Below are 19412 nucleotides of genomic sequence, written 5' to 3'. Positions count from 1 at the left end.
ACATGTGATTGGTTGATGCTACCACCAAGTACAGAAGTTCAAGGAGGCTCAATACTCCAATGCTGGAACACTTCTACCTAATTGAGAGTATGTTTTGTTTGAAACAAAAATGGAAGGTGTGGACTGAATGATGCAAACTGACTGGATTGATTTGAACCCCTGGAATTGGAATCAAGTTGAAAATTGCACCTGACTCGATGCCAATTTGGGAATTGTTAAACTAGGTGGCTGCCTACTCTTGTTTATTCAGTTTCCCCTCTCCTTGCATTAGGACCCTGGACTAAAGGTAGAATGATCTCCTTTGAATGTAATCAAAAGACTGGAGATCCATCATGTTTGACCTGACAATTGCTACAACAGCCAGAACGGTGTCTTTCTTTGTCCACGGGGAATGTGTTGACAAAGATGTAGTGCATCTGTCACGCATGCCTGCCTGCCTTATTAATAATTAGCTGCCTCAATGTACACAATGATCATGGAACCAGAAAAGGGGAAAATGAATTTTCAGCTACTGCTGTACCGGCTTAAATAGCCCCAAACCCTAATGTTGCAGAAAGAATTTAACCCTCCTCTGTCCACGCAGGCTCCGCCATTAGCTCTCGAGTCTTCCTACATGGCGCGCTTCCCAAAACTTGCAACTGTCTGCGTTAGAGTTGACATTGCATTATCATTTTTAACTTAATCTTTATTATTGTCACAAGTAGGCTTACATTAACACTGCAATGAAGTTACTGTGAAAAGCCCCTAGTCACCACATTCTGGCGCCTGTTTGAGTACACCGAGGGAGAATTCAGAATGTCCAACTCACCTAATAAGCACGTCTTTCAGGACTTGTGGGAGGAAACCGGAGCACCCGGAGGAAACCCACGCAGACACGGGGAGAACGTGCAGACTCGGCACAGACAGTGACCCAAGGCTGAAATCGAACCCGGGACCCTGGTGCTGCGAAGCCACAGTGCTAACCACTGTGCTACCATGTCGCTTTTGCAACTGCTGTTCTATGTTCTCTTTGGAGGGTCGTAGCATGATGGAATCCTGTAGCACAGAGCAAGGCCATTCGGTCCATCACCCTGACATGCCTGTACCAGCACTTTGAGAGTGTATTTAGTTAGCCCCACTCCCTCTTGCTTTCCCTATAGCTCTGCAAATTGAAATTGGCATTGTGGGAGGAAACCGGAGCACCCATTCAGCACCCATTCAGCACCCATTCAGGCAGGGCAGTCTGTGAATTCTCCACATCTTGCCCTTTGATTCCTTCGGTAATTATCTTCAATCTGTACCCTCTGTTTATCAATGCTTGTTTCAGTGGAAACCATTTCTCCCCATCTTCTATCGAAGCTCTTCACAATTTTGGACATTTCAGTAAATTTCCTGTCAACCCTAAGGAGAGCAATCCCAACTTCTCCAGTCTCCCAGTGTGAATAGTCGCTCATCTCTCTCGTGCTGTGCAGTGGACACCAAGCAGAAAATTTACATTCAAGACTTAAAGGTGCTTGTAAGTACAGTGGAGAATCATAGAATCACTACAGTGCCGAAGGAGGCCATACAGCCCATCGGGCCTGCACGGACTGAACTTGAGCAACAGGGTTATAGTGACTGAAGGAACAACCACAGTGGCGGAGTCAGGAATGAGAAGTTGGCCAAGGTACAAAAGCAGAGCGGTCATGTTGGAGTTGTGTAGAACGTTGCAAATTGCCCGTAGTGTAAGGTTAATGGGGGGATTGTTGGGTTACGGGTATACGGGTTACGTGGGTTTAAGTAGGGTGATCATTGCTCGGCACAACATCGAGGGCCGAAGGGCCTGTTCTGTGCTGTACTGTTCTATGTTCTATGTTCTATGTTGGTGAGGCCACAGCTGGAGTCATATGCAATTCTGTTCGGCACATTATAGGGAGGATGTGATTGCACTGGAGGGGGTGCAGAGGAGATTCACCAGGATGGTTGCCTGGGATGGAACATTTATGTTATGGAGAGAAGTTGGATAGGTTTGGATTGTTTTCTCTGAAGCAGAGAAGACTGAGGGGTGACCAATTTGAGATGTACAAGATTATGAGGGGCATGGACAGGGGGGATAGGGAGCAGCTGTTCCCCTTAGTTGAAGGGTTGGTTATGAGGGGACAAAGGTGCGGGGCAGGAAGTTTGGGGGAGGGAATAAAAAACCTTTTTCCCCAGAGGGTGGTGATGGTCTGGAATGCACGGCCTGGGAGGGTGGTAGAGACGGGTTGCCTCACATCCTTTAAAAAGCACCTGGATGAGCACTTGGAACATCATCACATTCAAGACTATTGGCCAAGTGCTGGCAAATGGGATTAGGTAGACAGGTCAGGTGGTTAGCACTGTTGCTTCACAGCACCAGGGGTTTGGGTTTGATTCCCGGCTTGGGTCACTGCCTGTGCGGAGTCTGCACATTCTCCCTGTGTCTGCGTGGGTTTCCTCCGGGTGCTCCAGTTTCCTCCCACAAGTCCCGAAAGACGTACTTCTGTTTGTGGGGAGGGATGGGGGAGAGGGGGAGGGGGGGGGGGAGAGGGATGGGAGTGGAGGGAGAGAGAGGGGGGGAGGGAGGGGAGTGGAGGGAGGGAGAGGGGGTGGGAGAGGGGGTGGGGAGGGATGGGGAGGGAGAGGGGGTGGGGAGGGATGGGAGTGGAGGGAGGGAGAGGGGGTGGGGAGGGATGGGGAGGGAGAGGGGGTGGGGAGGGATGGGGAGGGAGAGGGGGTGGAGGGGGTGGGGAGGGATGGGAGTGGAGGGTATGGTTGACTAACAGCTGGCACAAATCTATACATGGGAGAGCTGCCACATGGAGTGATGTGAAGCTGCAGGCAGTTCACCCCCCCCCCCCCCACCCCAAACATCTTAATGTGGCATAGTTCTGAATAGTTGTTTGAACTAGGAAGAAATCTGCTAACTGAATCTGCTCAGTGATCCTCTCCCACTTCAAGAGTAACTGAGTGTCACTGACACAATGTAAATGATGTAATGTTTGGGCATTGTAAAACTGGATAGGATGTTTGTGTCGAATATAATGTTCTCATGCTTTCTGGTGAGTAGGTACCACGGATAATCTCAACTATCCTAAATACGTGGTTAAGACGTTATATGGTACTTTGAACTCAATGCCGATAACATTACCTCTTGTTGGTGACTTGGGTTTGAGTGAATTTTCTGTTGAGTCCCTCTCCTTGTGTTTGTTGGCACTGACTCCCTTTAATAATGTACAGTTGTTGAGTGTTGGCGAGCTAGTCCGGAACATCACAGCTCTGCCTAAACCCGTCTTGCTAAACCTCCGCACATACAGCAACCTCCAGTAGAGGTTGCTGAATAGTGACCAGGAATGGAATCGATTCATTCACCCCCATTTAACCCAGGACTGCGTCACTGCCCCGACGCAGGACAGAATTCAGCGCAGCCTTGAACTTGGGAAGAGGGGGAGGTAGGTGGAGTGGGTGGTTGGGGGGGGGCTATTTTGAGTGAGTTACTGCAAGCTTAATAATTGCGCAGCGTGAAATTATCTGTTGAGTTCCAGTGTGAACTCTGCAACCCAACTTTATTCAAATGAACAGAATCTGGCTAATTGCGTTTCTCGGATTGTGATCCTTGACGAATACTTTTTGGGGAATGGGATTAATCCGTCATCACGCAGCACGTAGGGGTGGTGGAACAGGCACTTTCTGCCATCTTGCGTGGCCTGCGATCCTTTTTTAGGTAGCAGGCCATGCATTGCTTATTGAGAGCTCCAGATTTTATATAACCTCCATGCTTAATATGTTGCCTTGCTCGAAGTTTGAGATTCGTCATCCTCTTTAGCATTTAATAAGTGCAGTAAATGTGCCACTGCTGCAGTGGCAAAGGCTTCAGCAGACACTCTGCTAATGGACTTCAGGAGGATGATAATTCTAGGAAAATGCTTGTCCGTGTTTAATAGTCCAAACATGTCTTGAAGTGCATTAGATTTTATGGCATCTCAGGCAGTGGGCCTTCAGCATTCCCGCTGAGTGTTAAAATCTGTGCTTCTCTTTAAACAGCCACATCCTTCGTTTCAATGCTGCCTTCCCAGTTTTAAAATATTAAAACATCTTGTCCTTACTGCTCCAGGCCCCGGCTGACACGGAGATAAGTACAACCTGGCGAAGGCACGCTGCTCTGTGGTACCTCTCCTGTGCCAATCACGATGGTGATGTTTATAGGCCCTCCAACTGGGAAGAGGGTGACCAGCGTTACAACCTTCCTGACCTGACGCCCCCGCGTGCACACTTTCTTCCAGGAATTTGGTCGGCGGCTGGGAGCCTATAGTTTGTCGTCCCTTCCGAGTCCAGGGACACTGAGGCTAGTTGCAGCTACCTGAGACTAGGCTAACCCGTCGCCGAGCTAATGGGGGCTTTTTCCCGCCGGCAGTAGCTTAGTTTTGAGCAGCTGCGTTGATTTTTAAATGCGGGCACTGGCAACACATTTTGACATGATTCTTCTCCATCTTCGCATGTGTGACTGTGTGTTAGCGCATGTGCACGTGCACATGCGTGTGTGTGTGAATCTGCCCCCAAAACACTATTTGATGCCGTACTAACTTAAATACTTGCATTGCCTCCGACAAAACGTCCCTCAATGAGAGACTTTGGCTTCCATTCTTGGCTGGGCATGTGCAGACCTGTTTTATGTATTACCCTCTGTCATGCCAGAAGGGATGTTGAATCAACAGCTGCACTCTGATTTGTTTTTTTCTTTGGCAGAGGTTTCATCATCTGCATCTTCCACTGGCTCCAAACCGTCGGTTTACTGGCTGGAGTTTGGAGTGAACATTCTGGAACTTGTCACTTTTTTTTAAAGGTTTGAGAGCCGCAATTTGTTTAGCTGCCTGCCACAGCCCCATGCCTTGAACATTCCAAAACCTAACGTTTTCGGCTTAAACCCGTTTGTAAAAAGCCTAATGCATATTCAGAGTCTCCAGGCAGGAAGCTATCATCTGGTATTAATTTGCTCGTTCCCGAACATGCACACATTTCTCAAATCAGATCTCACTTACTGATGTATTAGGACTGAGTTTACTGATTTGAAGAGGTTTGTGGGGGGGGGGGAGGGGAGGGAACAAAACAAACTGAGCACATTCCAGATTTCAAATATCTCCAATTCCTGTAACTTCAAAGGCTTCAAGAACTCTATCTTTAAAAAAAAAATTTAGAGTACCCAATTTATTTTTTTCCAATGAAGGGGCAATTTAGCATGGCCAATCCTCCTAGCCTGCACATCTTTGGGTTGTGGGGGCGAAACCCACGCAGACACGGGGAGAATGTGCAAACTCCACACGGACAGTGACCCAGAGCCAGGATCGAACCTGGGACCTCGGCGCCGTGAGGCAACAGTGCTAACCACCGAGCCATTGTGCTGCCCAAGAACTCGATATCTTAAATTTAGAAATACGGGGCATCACGGTGGCGCAGTGGTTAGCACTGATGTCTCATGCCGCCAAGGTCCCAGGTTCGATCCCAGCTCTGGGTCACTGTCCGTGTGGAGTTTGCACATTCTCCCCGTGTTTGCGTGGGTTTCACCCCCACAACACAAAGATGTGCAGGGTAGGTGGATTGGCCACGCTAAATTTTGATTTGATTTATTATTGTTACATGTATTAGTATACAGTGAAAAGTATTGTTTCTTGCATGCTGTACAAACAATGCATACCGTACAGAGGGAAGAAAGAAGAGACTGCAGAATATAATGTTACAGTTATAGCAAGGTGTAGAGAAAAGATGAACTTAATACGAGGTAGGTCCATTGAAAAGTCTGATGGCAGTGGGGAAGAAGCTGTTCTTGAGTCAATTGGTACGTGACCTCAAATTTTGGTATCTCTTTCCTGATGGAAGGAGGTGGAGGAGTGTATGTCCGGGGTGCGTGGGGTCCTTAATTATGCTGGCTGCCTTTGTGAGGCAGTGGGAATTATAGACAGTCGATGGATGGGAGGCTGGTTTGCGCGATGGACTGGGCTACATTCACGACCCTTTGTAGTTTCCTGCAGTCTTGGGCAGAGAAGGCTCCATACCAAGCTGTGATACAACCAGAAAGAATGCTTTCCATGGTGCATCTGTAGAAGTTGGTGAGGGTGAGGGCAATTGCCCCTTAATTGGAAAAATTTAATTGGGTACTGCAAATTTTTTTTTATAATTAGAAATACAGTGTAGGATCTTTGTGGAGTCGAAGGCAATTATTTATTTATTTTTGACAAAGGGGCACCTATTTCCCACCCCCCACATCTCTTCCCCTCTTCTCCATGTGCTATTGTTGTGTTTCCTGGTCCAATTCGGTCCCAAAATGGGGGCAAAATGCCAACCATTGGCCAGGATGAGCGTAACCCGAGATAGAAGTTGATATTTCAAATTATTGAAGTATAGTCAATCAGATTCAGTGCTGATTTGAATCTGGAATTCTGAGAAATGTTCATCTCTATTTGAATCATTGTGTAGAATGGTCTGAGGCCGCCCAATCTCAGCCTAGTTTTCTGTGTAGCTGAATTGAACCCCTGTATGCTTCCTCTGAAGTGTTACACGTGGTTAATTTTCAACCTCGCTGTGGATTCTCGAGCATTAGTTGCCCCCCTCCAGGAGAGGAGGGGCTGGGAGGAGAGGAGCATTGTGTTGTGATATTGCTTTGAGAGAATCTGCTTATGAGTATATAGCCAGGATGGATACCATGTGGCCAACAGACATTGTGCAGAGGAGTTTTTCACGTTTAGCTAGCAGCAAGTGGGAAGGAGTTGCAGCTGCTCTTTCAGATTAACAATAGCTGTTGAATCCTTATAGTAATACTGTCTGCCGAGCAACAGGGCAGCACGGTAGCACAAGTGATTAGCATTGTGACTTCACAGCGCCAGGGTCCGAAGTTCGATTCCCTGCTGGGTCACTGTCTGTGCAAAGTCTGCGTGTTCTCCCCGTGTCTGCGTGGGTTTCCTCCGGGTGCTCCGGTTTCCTCCCATAGTCCAAAGACAAGCAGGTTAGGTGGATTGGCCATGATAAATTGCTCCTTAGTGTCCAAAAAGGGTAGGTGGGGTTTTTGGGTTACGGGGATAGGGTGGAAGTGAGGGCTTAAGTGGGTCGTTGCAGACTTGATGGGCCGAATGGCCTCCTTCTGCACTGTATGTTCTAAGGTAATAAATCCTCAAATAAACCAAATCTGCATTTGGTTTACCAGCCCCGTGTGAGATCGGTAAGTTTGCACTGGGCAAACGCAGAAAGACCACCCCACACCACCCCAAGGCCAGTCAGCCCATTGTGCCTCCTTTCCTTGAGATCCGAAATGAATTCCGCTGAGCTCGGCCCTCATCCCCAATGTAAGAAGAAGCCATGTTTTAAATCGAACAAACCGAGAGCAGTAAGCAAAGCTTTCAGACCGTGAGCCAACTTGAACGTATCCAGAGGGTTGAGTGTTTTGGCCCAAGTGCCTTTTACAATCGAGAGGCAGAACGAGGCTGCTGTGGATCCGACCCGAGCATCCCACTAAATTCTTTTCGGTCGTCTGTCCTTTTGTGTGACACACAAATACCAATTAAATAAAGCACCCATTAGCCTTGCTTATCTCCTGCCCATTCGCTTTACTTCCCAGTGCTTCATTTTATTTATAATCTTTGCTGGCGAATGGAACATGTACGCCTGATCCAAGTCCCTCCTTAAACCAGCACACAGAGGAACTGAAAACCTCTCTCTGATTATCATCGTCTCTCTTCTCTTCCTCCCCCCCCCCCCCCCCCCCCCCCCCCGCCAACCCCCACACCCCTCCCCCTCCTCCTCACATCAATTTATGTTATAGCACTCCAGGGTTTGTAATTTGAATGAGCTGCAGTGAGGTATAATGGGATACAATAAACATATCACCGTTTTGATACATTATGCTGCTCCTGCTGTTTAATAGCTGGGTGAGTCATGCCAGCAAAGGAACCATTAACAATTTTCAGTTCGCAGCTGATGGTGGGTGTACGAGCACTTGAGGATTGCATGGCTTTTAAATGTTAAAGGGATGCAGGAGTGTGTCTTCGGAAGCAAGGGTCCCGGTATTTACAGAGGGTTGGGAGGGGGGGGGGGGGCGGAGGAGCTGATGTGCAAATGTGACTCGAGGCCGGAGGGGTGTACGCACCGCTGAGCTTCACAGCACAGCCTCGATTTATTTTCTATTTGATCCATTTCCTGCCCTGCAGCTGAACAAATTGTCGGGAGGGAAAACAAGTGCCCCCCCACACCACCCACCTCCTCCTACCAATCGGGAGGGGTAGACGGATGTCTTTAGTATTGCTGGGGGTGGGGGGGGATAATTGGATTGCACTTGGTGGCGGAAAGGCTGGAGGCTTCCTGGACGGGCTGGCGTAGGGGGGAGAATCCGTGAGGGAGAACACTCTTGACGCCATGTAACCCGCCATTATAAAAACAGAGCACACGGCAGTTTAAGGCTGCATATCTGATGGTTCCACCCATTAGTTTCTTGGGCCTTAAGCTGTGAAATCCTGTCCCCAAACCTCTCCCTCGGCCTTTCCCTCATAGAGTCATAGACGTTTACAGCACGGAAACAGGCCCTTCAGCCCAGCTTGTCCATGCCGCCCAGTTTCTATCACTAAGCTAATCCCACTGGCCCGCATTTGGCCCATATCCCTCGATACCCACCCTGCCCATGTAACTGTCTAACTGCTTTTTAAAGGATAAAATCGTACCCGCCTCTACCACTGCCTCTGGCAGCCCGTTCCAGATACTCACCACCCTCTGTGTGAAAGAATTTTCCCCCTGGTCTCTTTTGTATCTCTCCCCTCTCACCTTAAACCTATGCCCTCTAATTCTAAACTCCTCTACCTTTGGGAAAAGATGTTGACTATTTACCTTATCTATGCCCCTCATTATTTTACAGACCTCTATAAGATCGCCTCCAATGCTCTCCACCTCGCTTTGTGTCCTTTCAGGCACCCCTTGACATTATTTCCTAATGTGGCTCGGTATCATTTGTAAAGCCCTTGGGGACATTTCATTGCATTTAAAGGCACTATATGAATAAAAGTTGTTGTTGTTTAACCCATGACCCCTGTCCTGCCCATTTGACTGAGGCTTCGTGTAAAACTCCAGTTTTTTAAAAAGTTTAACAGGAATCTTTGGCATTGTTGTGAAATGTCTAGCCATTTATTTGAACAAGACAGCAGTGTCATGTTGGATGTAACTGAGAGCTGCATAATTGGAGCTGAAGCAGACTGCAACAGTGCGGTTACACAAAAGTCTAAAATATTACTGTGTGCAGTTAAACATCAGGCGATCTGGTTCATTTATCCCTTGCTTAACGTCTCGCGTAATGTTTCTGCTTAACATTATTAATATTGTCAGTGTATCCATTTAACGTTGCCGGTTTCACTTCAAAGTCATTTAGCACTGCTGCCTCACACGCCAGGGACCCAGGTTCAATTTCAGTCATAGGTGACTGTGTGGAGTTTGCACTTTCTCCCCGTGTCTGCGTGGGTTTCCTCCGGGTGCTCCGGTTTTCTCCCACAACCCAAAGCTGTGCATGTTAGGTGGATTGGCCATGCTGAATTGCCCCCTAGTGTCCAGGGATGTGCAGTTTGGATTATGGGGATAGGATGGGGTGGACGGGGAGTGGACTGAGATAGCATGCTCTTTTGTAGGGCCGGTGCAGAGACGATGGGCCGAACGTCCCCCTTCTGCACTGAAGGAATTCTGTGGCCTGTCTGCTCCCATGTCCTTTCCCGCAGTGCGTCTGCCCTCGCCCTCAGTCCCTCTTCCTCCCCGCCTCTGTTCTTGCCTTGGGCCTCGGAATCTCCTTATCTGTGACTCCTGGCGACTCCCTGACTGAGGCTAATTCCTTAAAGTGAGATATAAACGGACATCGACTCTTGGGGAAACCCTCCTTCTTCCCTCTTAAGCTAAATTTAACCTTCTGTCGGCTTAGAAACTCCATCAAGTCTCCCAGCCATATGGAGTCACGGGGTGAAGCAACTGACTTCCAACCCAATAGGCCCTGGCCCCACCACCGAGGCAATGGTCAGGGCACCTACCTCTGCCTGGAGCTCCGGCACGTCCGACACCCCGAATATGGCCCCCAGGGGCTGGATTCTCAGTCCAGCTGTAACACTGCCGACATGTTGCTGAAGTAGGTCCCAGAGCTTCGCCCGTTTCAGGCATGACCAAAACATGTGCACCTGATTGGCTGGCTCCCTCTCGCACCTTTTACAGCTGTTATTTTTAAATATGTAATTGTACATTGTGTTTTTTAATATAATTAACCTGTTTTATTTTGCAAGTCTTTTCAGCACAGTGCTGCACGTGAATATTGTACGTTGGTTTTCTAGGGTGAGCAATGCCCAAAGGAACCCAAGTCTGGTCCAATGATTCAATGAACCAATGATTCACTTAAAGTCGCTTTGCTTAAAATCACTATTTTCAGGAATGCACCCATAACCTCCTCATTGAGGACTCAAATACTGGTGCAAATGCAGACTGAGTGGGTACTATAATGGAATCCAAAATCTGCTACAACTTGCATTTATATAGCGCCTTTTATGTTCCAAATCATTTCAAGATTTATCCCATACAGGAGCAGGGATGTGTTGCTGCAGTTATACCGGACCTTGGTGAGGCCACACCTAGAATATTGTGTGCAGTTTTGGTCTCCTTTTCTGAGGAAGGATGCTCTCGAGGGAGTGCAGCGAAGGTTTACCAGACTGATTCCAGGGATGGCGGGACTGTCATATGAGGAAAGATTGACAAGGTTGGGACTGTTCTCTCTGGAGTTCAGAAGAATGAGGGGGGATCTCACAGAGACTTATAAAATTCTAACGGTATTAGACAGAGTAGATGCAGGAAAGATGTTACCAATGATGGGTGTGTCCAGAACCAGGGGTCACAGTCTGAGGATTCAGGGTAAACCATTTCAGACAGAGATGAGGAGACATTTCTTCACCCAAAGAGTGGTGAGCCTGTGGAATTCATTACCACAGGAAATAATTGAGGTTAAGACATTGAATATATTCAAGAGGCAGCTGGATATAGCACTTGGGGAGAATGGGATCAAGGGTTAAGGGGAGAAAGGAGGATCAGGCTATTTAGTTGGATGATCAGCCATGATCGTGAAGAATGGAGAAGCAGGCTCGAAGGGCCAAAAGGCCTCCTCCTGCTCCTATCTTCTCTGTTTCTATGTAAGATGCTTCATGTGCATTCTAAAGAGAATTTTGACCTGATGCCCCATGAGGTGTTGGGGGCAAATGACCAAAACACACAGTTGAAGAAGTAGGTTTCAAAGAACATCTTGAAAATCGCTTATTGTCACGAGTAGGCTTCAAAGAAATTACTGTGAAAAGCCCCTAGTCGCCACATTCCAGCGCCTGTCCGGGGAGGCTGGTACGGGAATCGAACCATGCTGCTGGCCTGCTTGGTCTGCTTTAAAAGCCAATGTAAGAAGAGGGATTGTGAGGCAGCGTGGTTTAGGGAGGGATGTTTAGAGCTTTGGGCCTGCGCATATTCACCAATGGTGTAGTGCGCCATCCCCGATTTTTAAAGAATTGGATGAATGCCGATGTCTCTGAGAGTTGAGGAATTGGTGAAGATTGTGGAGACTGGGAGGGGCAAGGCCGTGGAAAGATTGGAAATCCAGATTGAGAATCTTAAACTCTTGTTCCAGTTTCGATTTCGATTTATTGTCACGTGTACCGAGGTACAGTGAAAAGTATTGTTCTGCGTACAGTCCAGACAGATCACTCCACATATGAAAAACATAGGACATACGATAAATACACAATGTAAATACATAAACATTGGGTGAAGCAAACAGAGTGTATTGCTACAGCAGAAGGGAAGATGCATAGAGAGATTAGTTTAGTCCATACGAGGGCCATTCTGGACTCTGGTAACAGCAGGGAAGAAGCTGTTTTTGAATCTGTTAGTGTGTATACTCCGACTTTTGTATCTTCCTCCCGATGGATGAGGTTGGAAGAGAGAATAACCCGGGTGGGAGAGGTCTTTGATTATGCTGCCCGCTTTCCCAAGGCAGCGGGAGGTGTGGATAGAGTCTACGGATGGGAGGTGGGTTCATGTGATGGACTGGGCTGCGTTCACAACTCTCTGTAGTTTCTTACGTCTTGGGCCGAGCAGTTGCTGTACCAGGCTGTGATGCAGCCAGATAGGATGCTTTCTATGGTGCATCGGTAAAAATTGAGTCAATGTGGAATTTACTTAGTTTCCTGAGGAAGTATCGGCGCTGCTGCGCTTTCTTGTTTGTAGCATCAATGTGGGTGGACCACGATAGATTGTTGGTGAAGTGTACACGTAATAATCTGAAGCTGTCGACCATCTCCACCTCGACACCATGTCTTTTTAGAGAAGGAAATCTGCCGTCCTTACCTGGTCTGGCCCATATGTGACTCCAGATCAGCAGCAATGTGGTTGGCTCTTAAATGCCCTCTGAAATGGTCCATCAAGCCACTTCGTTCGAGGGAAATTAGGGGTGGAAAACAAGCGCTAGCCGTGCCCGCAGTGTCCACATCCGCATGACAGTACAAAGTTGCCAGTTGGATTTCTTGTTGACGGTCATGTTTAGCCAGCCTCTAGGTTTTCCTCCATCAGGCCTGTGGGTTTTTAATAAGCTGAGGCGACAAAGTGGCCTGTTTTTTATTTGCAGTGTTCCAATGGTTAATATTCTGCTCGGTTAAATTTGCCTTTTTGACTCTGTAGCAATAATCCAATTTTAGAAAGGATGGTCTCTGAGTGACGGAAGGAAATGTGTTTTAATCGAGCCCGGCATTGACCACGTTAGCACAGAGCTTGGCAGAATGCCAGCCTGAAAGGTTAGACCAGAGCATCTGACCGATCAAGTTGCATCAAAGTCTTGCACAATTCACCTGAAGCTGACTAGCATTGCGCATTTAATTTATCGTGAATTAAGGTTTGGTTCTGCGGCTGTGGCCTAGTTTATTTTTGGCCTCCAAGCAGAGATTGGCAGTGAGAAGCTGTCTCGAGACCTCACAGGAGCACTAAGTGATTCCCGAGCTCTTGATTTCAAACTAGTGACAATCAGTGTAGCGCTGGCTGCCAGAGTGAAGCAGGTGGGGGTGGAGGGGCACAGAATCTGTCGTAACGGCTTCAGCCCCAGGATGGGTCTTGCGTGGGCAGATGAAACATGATCTCCCGCCCAAGTCACTCCGCTAAACCTCTGCAGAAAGTCGCCGTGATAACTCTTTACAGATAGGGGCCGGTTTAGCACACTGGGCTAAATTGCTGGCTTTGAAAGCAGACCAAGGCAGGCCAGCAGCACGGTTCAATTCCCGTACCAGCCTCCCCGAACAGACGCCGGAATATGGCGCGACTAGGGGCTTTTCACAGCAACTTCATGTGAAGCCTACTCGTGACAATAAGCGATTGCCATTTCCCTTTTATTTTAAAGATTTTTCACTCCACAGTGAATCTGGCATTGGTGCTGCTGTGTGACTAAATGTCCTGTGTAACTGCTGACTGACTTGACTCTGGATTTACGGAGTTAAATGCTTCATGCTTCCCACTGGCGAGGTTCTTGGACTAAATCCAGAATGCTTTCGGCTGTAAATAGGACCTGTGGCCATTCTGGAGCCTCTGTGCTACAATAAAGCTCTCTCTTTTTTTCTCTCTCTCAGCAACACAGCAACAGCAGCCAGCACAATGAGCAGGCGTCTAGTTCAGTGGCTGTGTGAGCCTTTGAAAGGGATCTCGAGTCTTGTAAATGGCAGCTGCTCTGTTTTGAAATGCAGATCGTGCAGCCAAGTGGGCTTCCAGCTACATGTGCTGGGTCAAAGAGGAGGGTGGCAACACATCTGACCTGCCTGTAACGCTGGGCTGCATTTTAAGATTCCCTGGTAGTTACTGAAGGACATTTGTCAGCGACTTGTTAATTTCAAAAGTTGTGGAGGAATGCTTTCTTGGGGTTTGGAGGGGTGGTGGGGTGGAGGTAAGCAGATTTTACCATCTCGCAGTGGATCTCGAACATGACCAGGCAAGCACTCAAATATACAAAAAAAAAAACCTGCCTTAGGCCTGTGCCAGTGGGCACAAAGCCCATGCCAATTATACTCGACTGCAATTGTTGTTGCTTCGTTGCGTTGCCTTCGGGGGCGGGGGGGCGGGGGAGGGGGGGGGGGGGGGGGGGGGGGGGGGGGAGAATGCCAAAAACAGGCACGTATATTTTGGTTTGTACACAGTGGTTCCGCTCTGGTAACGGGAAGAGCCGCTCAATCCCCACATGTGGAAGGAACCTTTGCTTCAGTGAAAGGTGGTCGATTTAAGGTGGAGGAGTGAATGAAGTTAGTCGTAAAATATATACATTTCGTAATGCTGACTTTTAATGAGGATCAGTCCACAGTTCCCTTTGTTCTCTCTCTCTTTACATATCCCTGGGGTGAATCCATCCATCGCATTTAAATGGGCAACAGAACTGATGGATCTGCAATGCGTGTGTCTCTGAAGACGATTGGGCACCAATTCAGCATTCGGAACCTGGGCACTTTGCACTGCTACTAAATGGTCTTTTGAGGGGGTTCGAGACGGAACTAAACTGGAAATCCCAAGTCCAAACGGGGTTTGACAATCGGGTTGTTTCCTGGTTGAGTTGTTTTTTTTTTTTTTAAAAATGGATGAACTTCCACCCTAGCAAAAGTTAACTTTATCCTCCTTCCCATCCCAGTATTCTCGCTCCTCTTTCCTATTGTTGGAAACTCAATCAGGCCAAAGTACAACCGCTATAATATTGATTAAATAAATTAAAATGCAATTTCCTCAAAGACCTCACTGGGCCATTGTCTTTGCTGGGCGCTATGCAAGTGGCCCAGTGGGTTTATGCAATGCTTGGTATGGGACCATGGCCGAGGGACCATGAAGCACCCACACCTCTGGATTCAACGATCACGGGCAGGGGGTCCTCCATCCTGCCAATTCCGTTTCCCGGTATGGCGTGCCCTCCGCCGGCAGCGGGATCCTCCCTTCCGGCAGCCGGCCAATGGGGTTTCCCATTGTGGCCATCCCACGCTGTCGGGAAACCCACGAGCGTGGGTGCGCTGCCGGCGATGTGCAGGATCCCACCTCATGGGTTCGAGCCACACACCAAAGACCTGGAGAACACACACTTTGAGTTCCTAGTTTGCATTGACACTGCCGTGCTGGGGGAATGCGGAGTTGTTGCAGGAACTGCCAATTAGTTAGCGCCATCTGGCACCCAAATTGGGTATTTGTATTTGTCTCCCAAGGCACTAACCAAAGGAAAACAGGTTGTTTCCCACTTACTGCCCGATATTCATTCCTCAAACAACTGGCATGAGCTTGGCTGGTCAAATGGCTGACAGTTTTTCCCAAATGGCTCCATAACATTCCCAATATCGGGTGAACTAGTCAGTTGGTCACTGCTTCCCTGTGAATCTTAACTAGAAAGCGTTTTGGCGGCACATTGGGCGAGAGCAGATATCCCATCTCTGTTGCCATGCCTCCCATGGTCTGATAGCATACTTTGGGCTCGACGTTTCTGCCCATTTTCTGCTGGAAATCAAACTCCTTGTTGTCTCGATCGTGTGTGAAAACAAACCTGTTTGTGGTACGGGAAGGCTGCCAGCATTTAATGGGTGAAGGCCTTCAGGAGAAGGAATGCACGACTTGAAAGAGTGGTGGAGACAGATTCAATCAGGAACGTTCAAAAGGGAATTGGATGTTTATTGGAGAAAATAGCAAGGCTGTGTTTGGGGGGAGGGAGGGAGGGAGGGGACAGGAATGCAGGAGTGTGCAAATACTTGAATACCCATTGCAAATAGCTGATGTTGGTCTGGTGGGCTGAATGGTTTCTTCCTGCGCGGTAGACCTTTTTGAATTTTATAAGCAGAAAACGATTAGAAGGGGCGGGGGAAATTCCAAATCGGTTTCTTTCTGGAATCTTCCGCTTGCACCCTGCCTGCCGATCCCTGAAAACAATATTGCGCTGGGGTTTGAGATGCCGAGGAAATCCTGGGCCTGAGATCCTTTTGCCTGCGTGAATCACAGCCAGAATTTGTTTAGATTGCTTTTATTTCTCATCCCCACCCCCTCTACCCTTTTTGTCTCTTGCAGACCTCCGTACACTCGTCCAATGGAGATAAACCGAGGAATTCCACTGAATACCCAAACCATCTGAAGAAGAAGAAGACCGAGGAACGTGATTCGGTCAACGATTACGTAGGTCTAGTGTTTTGTATTTGGGTCTTCCTCCGACCTGACACCGGTTGCACCCCCCCCCCCCCCCCCCCCCCCCCCTCTCTCTCTCCTCTCTCTCTCCCACCCCCCAATTACAAATGTCTGGGATTTTAATCTCTAATGTTGCCTCAACGTGGTTTGGGCTGGGATCCAGAGGGTGATGGTGTCCGTTATGATCCCCATATCGGCCAACTAACAAAAAGAACAGAAGTTACCGAATGACGCCAACAAGAAAACTCGTGGACAAAATTTCACTTTTTAAACTTTTAACAATTGGAGCAAAATCAGCTTAAAGTAACCATAAATTCACAGGCAAATTATTATTATTTTTCTATTCAGTTGAGGAATGTGGGCATTGCTGGCTAGGCCGACAATTTATCACCCATCCCTAATTGCCCTTGAGAAGATGGCGGTGAGCTCCCTTCCTGAACCGCTGCAGTTCATGCGGTGTAGGTACATCTACCGGCTGTTAGGGAGGCAGTTCAGTATTTTGATCCAGCGATGTTGACGGAACAGTCAGGATGTTGTGTGACTTGGGGGGGAACTTGCAGGCGGGAATAAGAATAATACAGTGCAGGAAAGGCCCTTTGGCCCATCCAGTCTGCACGGATGCATGAAAGACACCTGACCTGCCCACCTAATCCCATTTACCAGCACTTGGCCCATAGCCTTGATGTTATGACGTGCCAAGCGATCGTCCAGGTACTTTTTAAAGGATGTGAGGCAACCCGCCTCTACCACCCTCCCAGGCAGCGCATTCCAGACCATCAACACCCACTGGGTAAAAATGCTTTTCCTCAAATTTAGCCAATGATTCTCATTCAATGCCATCTCCCAACCAGCCACAGTTCCACAGACAAGGTTTTCACCAGAATGATGCACTTCTACAGAACCCCCTCAACTCTCCTCGTGACTCTATCAATGGTGAAGATCCACCAGTAAAACCTCTCTCTCCCTCACCCTCCTCTCCCTCACCCTCCTCTCCCTCACCCTCCTCTCCCTCCTCTCTCTCCCTCACCCCTCTCCCTCTCCCTCACCCTCCTCCCTCACCCTCACCCTCCTCCCTCACCCTCACCCTCCTCCCTCTCCCTCACCCTCCTCCCTCTCCCTCACCCTCCTCCCTCTCCCTCACCCTCCTCCCTCTCCCTCACCCCGCTCTCTCGCTCACCCCGCTCTCCCTCACCCTCCTCTTCCTCACCCTCCTCTCCCTCACCCTCCTCTCCCTCACCCTCCTCTCCCTCACCCTCCTCTCTCTCCCTCACCCTCCTCCCTCTCCCTCACCCCGCTCTCTCTCTCCCTTACCCCGCTCTCTCTCCCTCACCCTCCTCTCTCTCCCTCACCCTCCTCTCTCTCCCTCACCCTCCTCTCTCTCCCTCACCCTCCTCTCTCTCCCTCACCCTCCTCTCTCTCCCGCACCCTCCTCTTTCTCCCTCACCCTCCTTTCTCTCCCTCACCCTCCTCTCTCTCCCTCACCCTCCTCTCTCTCCCTCACCCTCCTCTCCCTCCCTCTCCCTCCCTCTCCCTCCCTCTCCCTCCCTCTCCCTCCCTCTCCCTCCCTCTCCCTCCCTCTCCCTCCCTCTCCCTCCCTCTCCCTCCGCTCTCCCTCCCTCCCTCCCTCTCCCATCCTCCCTCCCTCTCCCATCCTCCCTCCCTCTCCCATCCTCCCTCCCTCTCCCATCCTCCCTCCCTCTCCCACCCTCCCTCCCTCTCCCACCCTCCCTCCCTCTCCCACCCTCCCTCTCCCACCCTCCCTCCCCCTCCCTCCCTCCCTCTCCCACCCTCCCTCCCTCTCCCACCCTCCCTCCCTCCCTCTCCCACCCTCCCTCCCTCTCCCCACCCTCCCTCCCTCTCCCACCCTCCCCTCCCTCTCCCACCATCCCTCCCTCTCCCACCCTCCCTCCCTCTCCCACCCTCCCTCCCTCCCTCTCCCACCCTCCCTCCCTCCCTCTCCCACCCTCCCTCCCTCCTTCTCCCACCCTCCCTCCCTCTACCACCCTCCCTCCTTCTCCCACCCTCCCTCCTTCTCCCACCCTCCCTCCTTCTCCCACCCTCCCTCCTTCTCCCACCCTCCCTCCTTCTCCCACCCTCCCTCCTCCCTCCCTCCCTCCTCCCTCCCTCCCTCCCTCCCTCCCTCCCTCTCCCTCCCTCCCTCCCTCTCCCTCCCTCTCTCTCTGTCTCTCTCCCTCACCCTCCTCTCTCCCCCTCACCCTCCTCTCCTCCCTCTACCCTCTTCTCCCTCCCTCCCTCTCTCTCGTCTCTCTCATCATGTCTCTGTCTCCCTTACTCCCCCTTTATTTGCCGTTCTCCCCTTCTTTGCCTCTCCCCTCTCCTTGCCTCCCACCATTTCTCCCTCTCTCCCTCCCTCCTCTCTCTCTCTCCTCCTCTCCTTACCTCCCTCCTCCTCTCCTTGCCTCCCTCCTCCTCTCCTTGCCTCCCTCCTCCTCTCCTTGCCTCCCTTCTCCTCTCCTTGCCTCCCTTCTCCTCTCCTTGCCTCCCTCCCCCTCTCCTTGCCTCCCTTCCCCTCTTCTTGCCTCCCTTCCCCTCTCCTTGTCTCCTTCCCCTCTCCTTGCCTCCTTCCCCCTCTCTTTGCCTCCCTCCCCCTCTCTTTGCCTCCCTCCCCCTCTCCTTGCCCTCCCTCCCCCTCTCCTTGCCTCCCTCCCCCTCTCCTTGCCCTCCCTCCCCCTCTCCTTGCCTCCCTCCCCCCTCTCCTTGCCTCCCTCCCCCTCTCCTTGCCTCCCTCCCCCTCTCCTTGCCTCCCTCCCCCTCTCCTTGCCTCCCTCCCCCTCTCCTTGCCTCCCTCCCCCTCTCCTTGCCTCCCTCCCCCTCTCCTTGCCTCCCTCCCCCCCTCTCCTTGCCTCCCTCCCCCTCTCCTTGCCTCCCTCCCCCCTCTCTTTGCCTCCCTCCCCCCTCTCTTTGCCTCCCTCCCCCTCTCCTTTGCCTCCCCCCCCTCTTTGCCTCCCCCCCTCTTTGCCTCCCCCCCCTTTGCCTCCCTCCCCTCTCTCCCTCCCCTCTCTCCCTCCCCCTCTCTCCCTCCCCTCTCTCCCTCCCCTCTCTCCTCCCCTCTCTCTCCCTCTCCCCTCCTCCCTCCCCTCTCTCCCTCCCCTCTCTCCCTCCCTTCTCTCCCTCCCTGATTTCTTTGCCTCCCCCCCAGCCGTTGCCTCCTTCCCTTATAACTCCCTCCCTCCGTTCTCTTCCTCCCTCTCTTTGCCTCCCCC

General features: G+C 50.3%; 1 protein-coding gene across 4 annotated transcripts in view; it reads left to right on the top strand.

Annotated features, from left to right (window-relative positions):
• LOC119953674 (transducin-like enhancer protein 1) overlaps nucleotides 1–19412 on the top strand; it is a 187872-nt gene that overhangs the window by 113842 nt on the left and 54618 nt on the right. For all 4 annotated transcript variants that reach the window (XM_038778186.1, XM_038778185.1, XM_038778183.1 and 1 more), the window contains exon 9: nucleotides 16075–16179. In XM_038778186.1, coding sequence (XP_038634114.1) covers nucleotides 16075–16179 — 105 coding nt within the window. The remainder of the gene's footprint in view (nucleotides 1–16074; nucleotides 16180–19412) is intronic.

The sequence above is a fragment of the Scyliorhinus canicula genome, chromosome 18, assembly GCF_902713615.1.
Source record: "Scyliorhinus canicula chromosome 18, sScyCan1.1, whole genome shotgun sequence".
Lineage (NCBI taxonomy): Eukaryota > Metazoa > Chordata > Chondrichthyes > Carcharhiniformes > Scyliorhinidae > Scyliorhinus > Scyliorhinus canicula.
The sequence above is the reverse complement of the archived record's forward strand: the minus strand, read 5'-3'. Positions and strand labels throughout refer to the sequence as shown.